The sequence below is a fragment of the Amblyomma americanum genome, chromosome 8 (genome assembly GCF_052857255.1).
Source record: "Amblyomma americanum isolate KBUSLIRL-KWMA chromosome 8, ASM5285725v1, whole genome shotgun sequence".
Taxonomy (NCBI): Eukaryota; Metazoa; Arthropoda; class Arachnida; order Ixodida; family Ixodidae; genus Amblyomma; species Amblyomma americanum.
Genome location: NC_135504.1, coordinates 160925018 through 160940692, shown reverse-complemented (window position 1 = coordinate 160940692; position 15675 = coordinate 160925018). Strand labels below are relative to the sequence as shown.

General features: G+C 48.4%; 1 protein-coding gene across 3 annotated transcripts in view; it reads left to right on the top strand.

Annotated features, from left to right (window-relative positions):
- The first annotated feature begins 5469 nt into the window (after nucleotides 1-5469).
- Nucleotides 5470-15675, top strand: part of LOC144102133 (uncharacterized) — a 43421-nt gene continuing 33215 nt past the window's right edge. For all 3 annotated transcript variants that reach the window (XM_077635433.1, XM_077635435.1, XM_077635434.1), the window contains exon 1: nucleotides 5470-14549. In XM_077635433.1, the coding sequence (XP_077491559.1) occupies nucleotides 7383-8351 (969 nt within the window). In that variant the 5' untranslated portion in view covers nucleotides 5470-7382 and the 3' untranslated portion in view covers nucleotides 8352-14549. The remainder of the gene's footprint in view (nucleotides 14550-15675) is intronic.

The window sequence follows — 15675 nt, the reverse complement described above, 5'->3', positions numbered from 1 at the left end:
CATACGGCATACGACATACGGCGCGACGAGCCGTAATGGCTCGCTCGCTGGCGTAGTAAAGCTTTCGCTTTAAAAGGTGTGCCGTATTAAGGGGCTATGGAATAACGTCAACGAACTTGACACCTTAAAAACGAATTCATAGCGCGCAGCCCAGGGGCGCCTTTTTGCGTTTCGCCTCATTGAAACGCGGTCACCGCGGCCGGGATCGAACCCGGCACAGTACGAGAGCAGGCTAAACACGGCAGCTGTGCTCGCCGCTGTTAGCGGCTGCAGTCTACATGAGAGAGATTGGTTTGGTTTATGGGGGTTTAACGTCCCAAAGCGACTTAGGCTATGAGAGACGCCGTAGTGAAGGGCTCCGGAAATTACGACCACCTGGGGTTTTTTAACGTGCACTGACATCGCAGAGTACACTGGCCTCTAGAAACATGAGAGAGAGAGAGACGTTCGTACGACATGTGCTCCACGGAGTGACGTGGGATGTCGGTGTCGCTCTGAACTCGCCAAGGAAGCGCTATATTCGAAAGCTCTCACCTTTGGTGAGAGATGGCCAGAATTTTGTTGAGGCGCAGAGACGAGGGTCATCGCGCCTTCGTAATTCTTAAACTGACTCGGCTATCGTAACTGCTGAGCAACAATCTCGAATTTAAATCAGGCTCCTAACTGAATTAGTTCAAAAGTTAGCTTTGCGCAGTTCAGTCATCACCTTATTAATTTATATTATTCATCTGTTTTGTCCTGTCTGCTCGACAGTGTTTATGTTACTACAAAAATTATACAATTAAATATAAGTGACAGGATTTCCTTAAACGCCTCGTATATATGAGCATGCCGCTTGCTCAGTTCTTGTGATTGCTTCAAGCACTAATTGTAGCGTGAGCTACACTGGCCGAGGTTGAGCAGTTTCACGTGGCTCCTGGAGACTCGTGCTGCGCATGCTTGAGGAGCAGTGACGTCACACGGCGCACAGCTGGCCCGCCATAGCCGCCGCCGCCGCGCGCGCCTCGCCGGTCTGCGCATTCCAGAGGAATGACGGCATAGCTGCGGCAGACGCACGTGCGCAGCTGTGCGCCTCCGTTGCGCAGTAGCCAAGTCTGACTCTGCGCTGGAGCCGCTTGATAGCGCCTCTCATTTTGTGCGCATGCGCAGAGGTATCACTGGGGGTATGCATATAGCGGGGCGTTTGCCAGTGTGGTGTAGCCATGGAGGAGAGCGAAATTGCTACTCAGAAGGCTCAGCGTAGCTCACGCTACGTATATCCTGACATAGCCGAGCTAAGCCACTGTTAATTTTTTTGGCTTCTTTGCAAACGACGTTCGTGGCAATGAATAACGGAGCAGCATTGGTATTTGAGCACTACGCCTTCTGTGAACTTGAGAGCGCAAACGGAAGGGAAACTTTTATGAAATTCTAGGGAGGCTCGCGTATACCCCCACTTTTTCGCAGCCGTTGTAGGTCACAATGCTAAGTGACTTACTTTATGAATGCAACTTCGGTGAAAGCCTTGCTACCTACCAGCTTCGCTGCCTCTGATTACCTTGTGTCGACTGGCCGCTTCTACTTGTCTGGAACACCCTAAACATGGTAATAACTCTAACCAATGTACTCTGCCTGTCTCGGAGTGAAAACTGAAAATTGGTTTCTGAGGGAACGAAACGACGCAGTAATTGTCTCGCATCTCGTTGGACACCCGAATCGCGCCGTAAGGGAAGGGATAAAGGAGGGACTGAAAGAATAAAGAAACAAAGAGGTGCCGTAGTGGAGGACTCCGCAATAATTTCCACCACCTGGGGATCTTTATGACGGGCACTGACATCGCACAGCACACGGGCGCTTTTTGCGTTTCGCCTCCGTCGTAACGCAGGCAGCCGCGGTCGGGTTCGAACCCGGGAACTCGGGATCAGTAGCCGAGCGCTCTAACCACTGAGACATCGCGGCTCGACTCGGATTAATGTGACAAAATGCTTTGCTGTGGAAGTTCCTAACGTTCATCTCTTGAAAGCTGATTGTTTTCGGGTGAAAACTCTGCAGTCAAATTGAAGATATCAAAACCAAAACGACGCAGTAATTGCGAATTTAAGTGCGAGCGGCTCAATTTCCAATGCAGCCGTCTTACTGTTACACTGATGGTCCCTATGCAAAAGGCACCGTTAAAGCTTTCAGGCGATGCAAAGGGCGAAATGTAAGACTATTTAGCTCGTTCTTTATCTCGAAATTGTTAAAGTGGCATTCCACTAGATATCAATCCTTGTATAAGGCGTTACCGAAAACGCTCTTATACGTCGTTTTTGTTTTCACTTTCTCGAAGCGCCATTTTTCTATAGTGCTTGACAACCGCATACAATGCACACTGTGTTTAACTGCAGGAAACGCGAAAAGATCACTGGAGCCATGTAATTAATGGAACATGAATTTTACGCTTAATCACTCGGCACACCGATTATGAGGTAATTCGTTGTGTGATCGTATTGCCTGTCCAGATGCAGGATAATGCCTTGATTTTAGACACAGTTTTCACAGCTTGCTTGAAACCTGTGCAGTTTTACAGCTGTCAACCGCCCATGTGTACCTCTTCTTTTTTACGCAGTTGAAAAAGGGCATGGTAAACGAACGTTCCCAAGAAAGTCGACACGGTATTTTTTAAGAGACAGTTACGTCCCCCAGTTGAACTGAATCTGGCAAAGTTTGACGCTAGAACGAGGGGCGTAGCCAAGGGAGGGGGTGGGGGGTCACTGTGTAAGAACACCCTTGAAATTTTCTAAGCGTCGCATCCCCCTCCTTTAGGTTTTTTTTTTCGCCCATGCTATTTACACACCACATCGGTATGTTATAACGTTAAACGAAAATAAGAGCAGTGTCGGTTTATTCTCGAAGAGATTGTCTTTGCCAAAAGTAGCCAGGCTGCATGGCTTGGTTCTCCCTTATATTGTGGAGCCCCTACAGCGTTCTAAAAACGAAAAGGTTTACGAAATTGAGGAAAAGGGTTCTCCTTGCCTCACAGTGATATATAGTGTGATGGGTGCGATAAGCGTTTCGCTATGCAACTGAGAAGCACACCGGGCAGCCTGGTTACTTTTTGCAAAGGGGTACATTGTCGCGTCTCCAGATTAAGAAGCAGAAGTTATTGCAGTACACACACTCTACTGTCCATTGCAGGACGGATGACAGTACTTTTAACTGTAGGCACAGTTCACCCAGTTAAATATAGTCTTTCACGTCAGCCTACCATTTCATCCTTTGCATTGTCCTCAATTATCTATCGCGAAAATAAAAAGTGCTTTTTGAAAGCGCTTCTGCTGCCGGGCGCAGGTTCACTTGAATGGGGTAGAAATTTTGACAAGTGCAATCGTTCGCAGGTGCCGACTTTGTTGTAGAGCAGAAGCTTCAGTGTAGTTGTGTATTGCGCGATAACATTGCAAATAGCCGCGATTTCTTGTTATAGTGCTTTTGTGAGAAATAAATGTTCTTTACAAATCAAGTCCTTGGGGCACTGCGTGAACTGATATTTTTGTATAGATTTTACACTGAAAGAAACATCTAACCCTTCGGCTTCAATAAAGCACAAGTTACTAAGATATCATTTGGGCGAAGGCTCTTTCTTTTAATTTTTTTGACCGGTGCCGCATAACAGCCCTGAAAAAAAATGCACCCACCGTCTGGAAGACGCTGAAGTAACGAGCGTTAGCTGTTTGGATTACTAGATGAATAAAGCGATGAAGAACGTGCCGCTCGTCTAACAAACGCAATTTAATACCATTTGAAACTGAGTGGATTGCCACCTTGCTCAGCTACGCGTGCACGAACGCCGCCTAGCGGAACGATAGATGGCCTAGCGTCATCTATCAGAGAAATTACAATGCACGTCAACCCCCCTTGTCGAGTTGCACCCCCTCAAAATACGTCCCAAACAGAATTTGATTCATTTGGGGGGTTAAGGTGGGCCTAGAATTCGGCTTGCGGCGCGATATGGTAAGGCTTCATTTAGTAATTGCATGTATACAATGCTTAACAATTCTGTCATTGTGGTTTTATTTCTATGCCACAAGGCATAGGGTTTTATTTGCCAACCGAATTCGGTATACAACTGTCCCCTAATGGGTGCCCGTTGTTGTTCTTTCAGCAACATCAGTCAGACAGTCAGTACCCGATACCTGATTTAATATACATACATCTTTATTTTTCTAGAAGACAACTGGATGGTCTCTTGGGCTAAAAGCTACACAAAAGCTTGACGAGGCCCAAGAGACCATTACAAGGCAGCAGCGTAGAGAATAGAAACATAATAGATGAATAGTACATAGGTAGACAGTAATAGGGAAATAATAAAACAGTTACTGTGACAGGTAATAATGATGTCAATCACATAAAGCTACCAGTAATGAACTGAAACCAAAATAAAACAACTGAAAAGCACATACGCGGAAACAACAAACAAAAATTGATGGATCACAACTGCACAAAACAGGAATGTAATTGTTTTTTGTTCAAGCCCACTGTGTGTCTATATTTGTTTAGTATTGTAGGGAGGTTATGGGTAAGTGACTGATATTTATAAAATGTACGAAAATGAGGAACTGCCCACGCATCAACATTTCTTGTTTGCACGCTAATATTTCGTCGCTCTAAGGATGCCAAGGACTTTAGAAGGTTAGTAACTTCAGGGGAGGAAAAGTAGATTGACTGTAATAGGCGAAATTCATACAACTTGTCTACACTTATGATATTGAATGATTCAAATGCACCCTTTGTAGTTTCCATGGGCTCAATATTTGCTATGTAACGGATGATTTTTTTCTGTAAAACCAGGAGTTTATTTAAATTGGTTTTTGCGGTTGTGCACCAAACTAGACTGCAGTATCTTAAATGAGAGTTAAACAAAGCATGATATACTTGAAGTTTTATCTTGGGTGGAAGTACAGTACGACAGCGCGATATAACTCCTGTAATCGAGGAAAGTTTTTTACGAAGGTGATCAATGTGAGCATCCCAGGTTAGATGTGAGGAAAAATGTGCACCTAATATTTTATGGTTGTCAACGATTTCAATTTCTTGGTGCTCATAGGTTATAGCGTGATTTATTTCAACTAATTTGTTTTTAGCGCGGAATATAATAGCTTTAGTTTTAGTGCAATTGATTTGAAGTCTGTTTAACTTGGACCATGTGGATAGCTTAGCTAAAAATTCATTACATTGCATGATTAAACCATCAGCATTTGGGCCAGAAATAAGAATAGTACTATCATCAGCATATATCACTAGTTTTACTGTATTATCAATATTCACCAAGTCATTAACGTATGTATTGAGCAACAGCGGACCTAACACACTTCCCTGGGGTACGCCACTCTTTATCGGAAAAAGGGATGAGCTGCAGTTTTTGACAAACACTCTCTGAAACCTGTTGCTGAGGTAGCACTTCAGCAAAGCTAGACACGTGCAGCGGATCCCGTAAGCTTGTATTTTGGATAGAAGAATGTTATGGTCCAGACAGTCAAAAGCCTTGCTGAAATCTATAAAAACAGCCAACGAGAACAAATTACTTTCTATGTTTCGTAAAATATTTTCTTTTAATGTTAGTAAAGCAGTTTCCGTCGATCTGTCCTTCCTAAAACCGAACTGTGCATTTGTTATTATGTTTTCTTTGTTAAAGAAGTTAGTTATACGAGCAAAAATGATTTTTTCTAGTGCCTTAGAAAATACAGGGAGGACTGAAATTGGGCGATAGTTTGTTGCCAAGTTTGGGTCGCCGCCCTTGAAGATTACAGAAACCCTGGCACATTTCATTTTTTCAGGAAAGACACCCGAATCCAGTATTAAATTAAATATGTAAGCAAGTACGGATGTAAGTAAGGTCAATACATACTTTATCGGCATGATTTGAATGTTTTCAATATCAAGCGCCTTACTGTTTCGGAGCAACATGAAAGTGTTATAAATCTCCTGCTCATCAGTAGGCTGAAGGTATATTGTTTTCATTGTACTAGCGGAGATTCCAGTTGTATCTGGAGGATAGTCACAAGGATTTGCAATACTCACAAAATGATTGTTAAGGTAATCCGCAAGCGCTTTACCGCTCAATTCACCACCTTCATGTGTTAAAACATCCGGAAGGGAACTTTTACTTTTACGACCCAAAACAGTGTTTATTGCTTTCCATGCAGCATCCGGGCGTTGTCGAGCGCAGTCTGCAAATAACTGCTCATAGTATAAAGATTTGGCTCTCCGAAGCTCAGCGTTTAGCTTATTCCGCAATATTTTAAACTCCTTTAGAGTTTCTTTTGAACGTGAACGCAAGAAAGAATGAAAGTGACGATTTTTATTTTTGATCATTTGTAAGTGTTCTCGAGTGACCCATGGTTTCTTAATCTTTTTTGTTGGCACGATAGTTTGCAAAGGGAAATGTTTAGCATAGATGCACACAAAACGATTTATGAATTCGTTATACGCGTCATTCGCATCCACATTTTTTAGCACGGCAGACCAATCTTGGTTCATGATTTCATTCTTGAACGAGATTAGCTTTCTTTCGGTAATGCGCTGAACAAAAAATGTTTCCCTTTTCACATTCCTGTCCAGTGAATCAGTGCGATATGTTAAGAAAGTAGGACAGTGATCACTAACGTCGCAGGCAACTGTGCCTGCATTGTAAATTTCAGTGTCAAGATTCGTAACAATGAGATCTAGCATGGATGATGTAGAACATGTAATTCGAGTTGGTGTTTTAATCACATTTATGAAACCAGATGAAACCAGTTTTGTGCTAAAGTCACGAACACAGTTATTTTCCTCTAACATGTTTATGTTAAAATCACCACCACTGATGAGCCTAAGGTTGTTTTTGCAGGACCCCGTCGACCCAGCGAAGCTTCCAGTGTTCCTGACCAGACGGGCCCCCGGATCCTGCGTCCCGGAGGTCCTGCCTGCTGCCCGGCGCCGCGCTCCTGTCGTGGTGACCTGGGCGGACCATGGAGCGACCTTGCCCCTGCAGTGCGCCCCCACAAAGACGCAATGCTTTTTGTTTGGAGTGCAGGAATCTGTTCCGGCCGACCTCCTCATCAGCATCCCCTAGGAGTTGGTCGGAGTCTGGGGACTGACTTACCTTCAGCACCTCGTAGGTCTTCGATTCCTGGCTGTCGTGCCTTCCATGGCTCAGGTGTCAAAGATCTTGGCGAGAGGCAGCCTGCTGAACGCCGGGAAAGTGCCGCTGGAACAGATGGGAGTTCCGGTTGTTCATGTGACGGTCTACCGTCTTCCGCCATGCGTCAGCGACGCAGACCTGATCGCGACGTTCACGCCGTATGGGAAAGTCCGGGCAGTAACCGAGACGGCCTTCCTGGAGCAAGAACAGCATCGGGAACGGGCCGCGCCTCGTCAAGTTAGAGATGACGAAGTCTCCACTCAACTTTCTGACGGTGGCCGGGACTCGAGCCATGATCGAGTACCGCGGCATGAGGCGCGTCTGTTCCCGCTGCGGAGGAGAGGGCCACATCCGTGCTGCCTGCAACGCGGTGCGCTGCGGCCGGTGCGGCGCATACGGGCACGTGGGAGCGGACTGCAGGCCCGTGTGTAAGCGCTGCGGTGGCGCCCATCCCACACTCGACTGCGTCCGGCCGCGTTCCTACGCGGCGGCGGTGGCGGCTGCGGCTGCCAAGGCGCCCCAGGTGCCCGGCGATCAACCCGGGCCGGCCGAGTCGTCTCAGGCGGCTGGCGCCGTTTCCAGCGGCGCGGTGGAGGATGCGGTGCCGAGCCTCTGCTCGCTTACATCCCGCCTGTTGGAATCCGCGCAACATGTCCTATTAGGGGATTTTATTTGCGTCCTGGACACGCTTCGCGACATTCCGGGCCCCAGTCAAGGCGCGTCAAATTACCATGCCAAAGAGCTAGGCGACCTGGTTCGCCAGCTACACCTTACGGACGCATTGGTTGAGCTGCACGGGGACCTTTTCGTGGCCACACGTGCTAGGGGCCGCAGCGCCAGGCGGATCGACCGGGTGTACCTACCTGCAGCTATCGTGCCGCATTTAGAGTCCTACGAGATGATGCCATTTCCACCCGGTGTCGGAGCACTCAGTGACCACGTACCGGTCGCATCATCTTTGAGGTGCGCTTCGGGCCGAATTGCGAGCCCCTCTACCTGGAGAATGGATGTCTCCTTCTTCGCGGACGACCTCAGCATTCGCGACATCTGTGCAGACTTGGCACTTTCTATTGCCCACGTTGATGAGTTCAGCCCCCTGATTTGGGATGCCCTCAAGGCACAATGGCGCGAACTTCTCACTCGGGCGGTAGAGCAAAACGCGCCCGAAAGACTGCTGCACTCAACGACGTTCTGCGCCACATGCGCACCGTGAAGCAATGCGGTGAGCTCACCTTTGCCATGTGAGAGTACCTGGACACTCTTCGCGTCCGGTACCACTGCATCCTGGAGGAGAGATCAAAGGCCTCCTGCGCCGCTGAGAACCTCCGCATGCGGTCGCAGGAACGCGCTGACCTCATGCACGCGAACATCTGCCGCCACAAGAGCGACCGACAGGCCTGTGTTGGAAGCGTAATGATGCCGGATGGCGCGATTTCCAAGCAGGTCGAGAACATCGAACACGTCTTCCGCGACCACTTTGCCCATATCTTTGCGTCGCAAGGCCTGTGCGAGTGAGAGGGGTTTGACGCTGCTATAGACGCCTTTTGCGCCACCCTCACCGACCCTCCCGACGACGCGGAATAGGCCCTTTGTGCTCGCGCCACACGGGAAGAGGTCTACGCAGTCTTAAGCGACATGAATCGTCGCGTCTCCGCATCAAGACCAAATGGTCTAGTCGCCGGGTTTTACTACACCTTTTTTGATGTGCTCGGCGACTTCCTCACGCGTTTGGTGAACGCCTTCCTCGAGGAGGGAGCTAAACCACTGTCTTTCAGTGCAGGCCGGATCGTGCTGGTGCCAAAGCAGGGGATGACGTCGTCATCAACCGCGGCTTGGGGGGCCAATAACCCTGCTTAATACTGACTACAAACTAGTCGCCTCGCTCCTGGTCAGTCGCTTGCGTCTTCTTTTGCCAAACGTCGTTAGCCCCTTCCAGGCTTGCGCTGTGCCTGGCCGCTCGATCTTTGCGTCGCTCACTCTCACGCGCGATGTGTTCACACGCGCACACGCGAAAGGGACTAGCAGGGTTTTTATATCCCTTAAGGCCTTTGACAGGGTAGAGCATTGCTACCTGTTCTTCCTTTCTGCGGTTTTTCTGGCTGCCTGGCATCTTAATTAAGCGTATTGCCTTGTTGTACTCGGGCCTTGCGGCCGAACTCTAGGTGAACAGGTCGGTCACCGATCCCTTTCCGGTGGCACGGGGCGTGCGCCAGGGGTGCCCTCTTTCTCCGGCGTTGTTCGTCTTGTCTTCGGACCCTCTGCTGCGTAGTATTGCCTCCAACGAACGCATCCGCGGCCTTCCATTGACAGGACAGGAAACGATCGTCGTCTCGGCCTATGCCGACGATATTTCCGTTTTCGTCCGAGTCACCCGGAGTCTTGAGGGCTTCCTGGCCGTGTTTAACACTTAGGCGGCACTGTCCGGCGCCGAGCTCAACGCCAACAAAAGCCGGGCACTTCTATTTGGGGCCTTCAGTGATCCCCTGCCTGTGCCCATTCCTTTCGTGGACGGGGTCCGGGTGCTGGGGGTCCTTTTCGAGCAGATCGGTGTGTCATCCCGGACATGGGATGAAGTTGTGGCGCGCACGACGAGTACGCTAGCGACGTCGGCGCAGTTCAGCCTCTCCATGGAAGCAACGATAGCCGCTGTAATTGGCCGCGCGTGCGCCTTTGCGCACTATGTGCCCCGCGTAGCAGTGATGCCGCGCCGTACCGGGATTCGGCTTGTGTCCCTCGTGGGCGCCTTTTTCTGGGACGGTGGCACAGCGCAGGTCGCCCGACACCTTTGCCAGCTGCCGTCTTGTAGGGAAGGGCTCGGGCTGCCCTGTGTAGCTACAGTAGCGCGGGCTCTCGGAGCTAAATTTGCAACCGCGCTTGTAGGAAATGAGTCGTATCTGGGGCGTTCGCACATGCTCTATTGGATGACCACGGCGCGTCGTGCTTTCACCCTCTATCGACATACAGGCACGCAAGCAGAGAGGCCTTTGGTCTTCTACAGAGCAGCAGCGGGGTTTACTGTCAGTAGCTTCTGATATACCGGAGCTTGACCTGAGCGAGGCGCCCGCATCTCAGCTCAGCGAGATGGTCGCGTGCGCGCGCCTTGGTCCCGACGACCAGCGGCACACCGCGGTACGCAAGTGGCGTACATGCATGGCGTACAAGTCGACTCGCTCCTGATGTCCGCGACTTTGAGTGGAGGAGTGGATGGGGCGTCCTCCCCACGCGAGAACGACTCGCATCGTGGGACGTTGTGCCCAATGCCCAGTGCGCTCAATGTTGAGCGCAAGAAACGGCGCGCCATATTTTCTTCATGTGTCCCGTCGCACGGGCAATGTGCACGGCGATTGGTTTACCGCATGTTTTCTGTTCGTGCCGGGACAGGTGTCCGCCAACCTCGCATCCAGTTTGAAAAACTAGTTTTTGTCTGCGCTACGTTTGTATTATGGCGTCGGCGCTGTCTGGCCGTAGCCCGGCGGCAGCCGGCGATAGCAATTAATGTGCCCAGCGTTGCGGACTCTGCGGCTCCTCATCTGGCAATACCTGCCTGACCGGCTTGCAACGGATGGGGAGGCGCTGTTTCCCCGGCGCTGGCACACCCGTTTCTTTGTCGTACGGGAGGGCCCCGACTAGCTATGCCAATGCTACGGTACTAGCTGGACCCCCCCCCCCCCTCTTTTCTGACTTTTGTGCAATTAGATTGTGGTGTGTTTGTAGCTGTCCTGAGGGGTAGCCCTGCCAGTGTCCCCCTCCCCCCCCCCCCCCCCCGCTCACAGTTTACTCGCGGAGGGCCGATCCTTCTGTACAGAGCCGCGCCATTTTAACAGAATTTATCGATGTCAAATGGGTGCTTTGTATACCTTTTCTGTGATCACCCGATGTTTAGGTGATTAGCATTTTACACTCGTCGTGGTCATGTACAGACGGGTTTTGATTGTGTAGATTTGGTTTTGGAGTGTCAATAAACTTTCCTTTACATATTAAACTTATTTTTGGAATATGGCGGTGGCCTTGGCTTGAAGCACTCTGGCACGGGTCGGCCCGCTATCGCACTGCCTCCAGGATCGGCCATGGGCATATTAGCGCGGCGCGTCTTTTCTTTCACTCTTTGCTCTCCTATCCTTTACCCGTCCTACTCAGCACGCGGCAGCGAGCGTGGCTCGGCTTGAGCCAGTAGGCAGGCCTGTGCTCTTTCCTTTTCCTTCTTCCTCTCAGATACATCAGTCAGTCAGTCAGTACATGTATAGCGGTCGTCCCCGGGACAATTTTCCTACCCGTTTTAGGATATTGTTCTGGTGAGGGGGGGGGGGGGGCGGAATGAAAGAGTTGAGAGGGCACCACCAATGCTAATGACCTCCATCTTAAATTCGAGAAACCGAAACTATACCGCCGTTTTGTCCCCTGACGTCATACTCACATAGTTCCGCCTCTATCCACCATATTGGACCGTGACGTCTTCCTTGCCACGCGGTGGTAGCAGACCCCACGAAATCTCGAAAAGTGATGTGTAAGAGCTAACGCTCTTAAAATTTAAGGCCACACCACTGGCTGAAACCTGATCTAGTGAGGATAACCCAGCAGTGCTGTTCGAGGAACTAGCTTGTAATAAACGAGATGCCATAGGCTTGGCGAGAGCAGGAGGACAGATGAGGCGTGTGAAGTGCTCAAATGCTGGCACGTGCCGTGCTATCGTGGATTAGCGCAGAGACGAGAACTACGTGTGGGATTCGTCATCAATCATGATATACCTGGCAACATAGAGGAGTTGCACAGTACTAACGAAAGGGTGCAACTTATCGAATTTAGGCTGAGTCAGAGGTACAAACTCAGTGCAGGCCTACGCACCTGCATCCAGCTATGTTGAGCAGATCGCCGAAAGCGTGGAATCAGCATTGAGCTAAGTAAAAACAGTACACTGTACTGATGGACGACTTCAATGCGATGGTTGGAAAGAAGCAGGCCGGAGACCAGGCAGTAGGCGAATATGGCATAGGCTCTAGGAATAGCAGGGGGAGTTAATTTATAGTTTGCAGAGATAATAATTGGCCGATTAAGAATACATTTTTCTGAAAACGAAAGAACAGGCAGTGGACGTTAAAAAACCCCAGTGGTGACAAAAAATGAAACAGACTTCATACTATGCGCTCACTTTGACAACCTGCAGGATGTGAAGGTCTTCCGAGAGGCACGTTCTAGGGACCACGGGATTGTAAGGCCTCGAATTAACCTGAATTTGGAGAGGAAACGGAATAAACTATTGAAACGGAAGCCCAATAAAGAGTTAGCGGAAAGAGGGAAGGTAAAGAATATCAGGATATCGCAGCAGAACAAATATCCTGTTTTAACTAAAAAGGAGAACATTAATGATCAAGCAATGAACGGTAATCTTACAGCTATCATTAGCGAGTGGGCAGTAGATGTAGGTAACTATAAAGGAGAACCTTAATGTTCAAGCAACGAGCGGTAATCTGACAGCTATCTTTAGCGAGTGGCCAGTAGAAGTAGGCGGTAGAATGGCTCGATAGGATACCGGCAAGCTCTCTCAGAAGAACAAAGATCTAAACACGAAACACCAAAGCATGAGGGTATCTAACTCGACAGGGAGAATATAACTGGGACAGCTATCAAAATTTACCACTAAACTTAAGGCAACCGACATTAGGAAGTTTAATATGGAAGAGAATCGAGAAGGCTGTAAATAACGGAGGTTAGCTAAAAGCGGTGAAGAGGAGACTAGGCTTGCGAAAAAAAATAGATTTTTCTTTCGGAGATAAAGACAGCAATGCAATTGGCAATGTACATAGTTAATGTAGGCGAAGATTTCTACACAAATCTGTACAGTAGCCGATGTAATCGGGTCGTAAATCAGAGAGGCAGTAACGTACAGCAATGCGTCATCCCGCCAGTAACGAAAGAGGAACTAAAGACAGCCTTAGGAGCAATGCAAAGGAGAAAAGCAGCTGGTGAGGATCAGGTAACAGAAGATCTGTTGAAACACGGAGGAGAGATTCTGCTAGAAAAACTAGCCACCCTGTATAAGCATTGCCTTATGACCTCGACCGTACCAGAAGCTTGGAAGAACGAAAACATAATCTGAATTCATAAGAAAGCGACGCCAAGTAGTTGAAAAATTACACACCGATCGCCTTACTGTCCGTTGCCTACAAGATATTTACTAAGCTAATCGCTAATACAGTCAGGGCAACCTTAGACTTTACTCAACCAAACGACCAGGCAGGCTTTCGTAAAAGATATTCAACAATACACCATATTCCCACTATCAATCAGGTGAGAGAGAAATGCGCAGAATATAATTAGCCTCTACAATAGACTTCATTGATTATGAGAAAGCATTTGGCTCACTGGAAACTTTAGCTGTGGTACAGGCGATACGGAATAAGGGAGTAAAATAGCGTTATCTGAAAACACTGGAAGATTTATATAAGCACTGCGCAACTACCGTGGTCCTCTATAAAGTCAGCAATAAAATTCCATTAGGGCAGAGTGTCGGGCAGGGCGAGACGATCTCTCAAATGCCGTTGAGCGATTGTTTACAGGATGTATTCCGAGGTCTGCATTGTAACTAATGGGGATAAGAGTCAATAGACAATGCCTTAGTAATCTGCGATTCCGAAATGACAGCGCCATGCTAAGTCATTCAGGAGATGAACTGCAAAGAATGATCAATGTGTTCAACAGGGAGAGCAGTACGGTGGTTCTAAAAATTAATACGCAGAAAACCAAAGTAATGTGCAACAGTCATGGAATGGGACAGCTGTTTACAAATGGTAGTGAGGTTCTGGAAGTTGTAAGGGAGCACGTCTACTTACGAGAGGTAGTGACCGTAGATCTGGATCACGAGACTAAAGTAACTAGAAGAATAAAAATGGAGTGAAGCACATATGGCAGGTTTTCTTGTTGCCGGTACTCATTTACGGGGCATAAACGTGGAGTCTAACGGAAAGGGTTCAGCCTAAGTGAATGACAACACAGCGAGCTATGGAAAGATAAATGATAGGTGTAACGTTAAAAAACAGGAGTGGGCAGAGTGGGTGAGGCAACAAACGCTGGCGGTGAGTTTGGCAGCAGTGCGTGCGGTTTTCACAACACTAATCCAAGTTCTTGCTTGTGCAGGTGCGGAGCGCATACTTCCTTCGGCACGATCCGTTGGCTTCTGCGAAGGTACAAGCTGCGCTGGGAAAGCCGTATGACAAGCTGAAGCGTCGATTACGACGAGCATCGTTGCACCGTTATCCTCTGGGATCAGCTGGTGAACGTCGGCGCTGCCGCGCCTGCGCCGTGTCCTACCAGGCCACAGACCGCGCCTACATATACGGGCCGCTTTCGCGCGCTCTCCTCAGTTTGGCTTCAGTGCGTGCGGTTTTCACAACACTCCAATTTCTTCCTCGTGCAGGTGAGGATCGTTTTCCTCATTTTTATTACCTTACTGTTGTTGCGCGCACTGCTGCCAAAGAACCGTCCTAGTGTTTCCAATCAGTTATTTGCCATGTCAAACGTGAAGCAGCTTAGTAAGACGCTTGAGGATTTCAAACGGGAAATTCGTGCTGAACTTCGCGCCTTCAAACAGAGTGTAGAATATTGCAGTGAATCTTGTGACAGTGTCAACACACTCTGCGCAGAAATAAAGGCGCTACGTGAGGAACTTGCCAAAACACGCAACTGCAACCAAGAACTCGCTGCAGAAAATCAGAAACTGCACATGCGAATCACGGAATTGGAACAGTACTCACGGGCCAATAACCTTGAAATCAAGGGTGTGCCTGATAGCGGAGACGTTTTTGACACTGTGCAGAAGATGTGTGAAAAAGTAGGGGAGCCCGTAACTCGGGAAGATGTTGACATTTGCCACACAGTACCAACCAACAAGTCTGATGTAAAGAGCATTGTCGTACGCTTTGTGCGACGTGACAAGCGAAATACGGTATTAGCTAAAGCCAGGAAGGTCCGTTTTTCCAGTCAAGAGACATGGTTTTCCAAACCGATGATTCTGTATTTGTCAATGAACACCTGACTAGGCAAGTCAAACAGCTTTTGGGAGCCGCAGTAGCACAGAAACGAAAGGCAGCATGGCTATTTGTTTGGACACAAGGCGGAAAATTTTGTGCTAGGAAAACAGAATCATCAGACATGGTGAGAATCACCTGCCAAGATGATTTGAACAAAATGCAATAGTAGGACCTGCAATGCTTTTCCAAACTCACTGTCGCAGTAACAGCGATATGGCTACCGCACCACAGTGTAAATACTATGAACTGGACAATTTCAACAAAGCATTTAAAATACCGTCTCACTACTTCAGGGCATTTCACTTAAATGCTCGAAGAATTATAAATAAAGTGCACGATACTTCGATTACTTATCAGATAAATTTGATGCTATATTATTCACAGAATCCTGGCTTTCTGTAACTGATAGTTCACCGACAATACCAGAATATATTTATCACGGCATCGTGCGGCCCGCAAACCAAGGCGGTGGAATTGCTATGTATATCAAAGCCTCAATTACAAGTGAAGTTG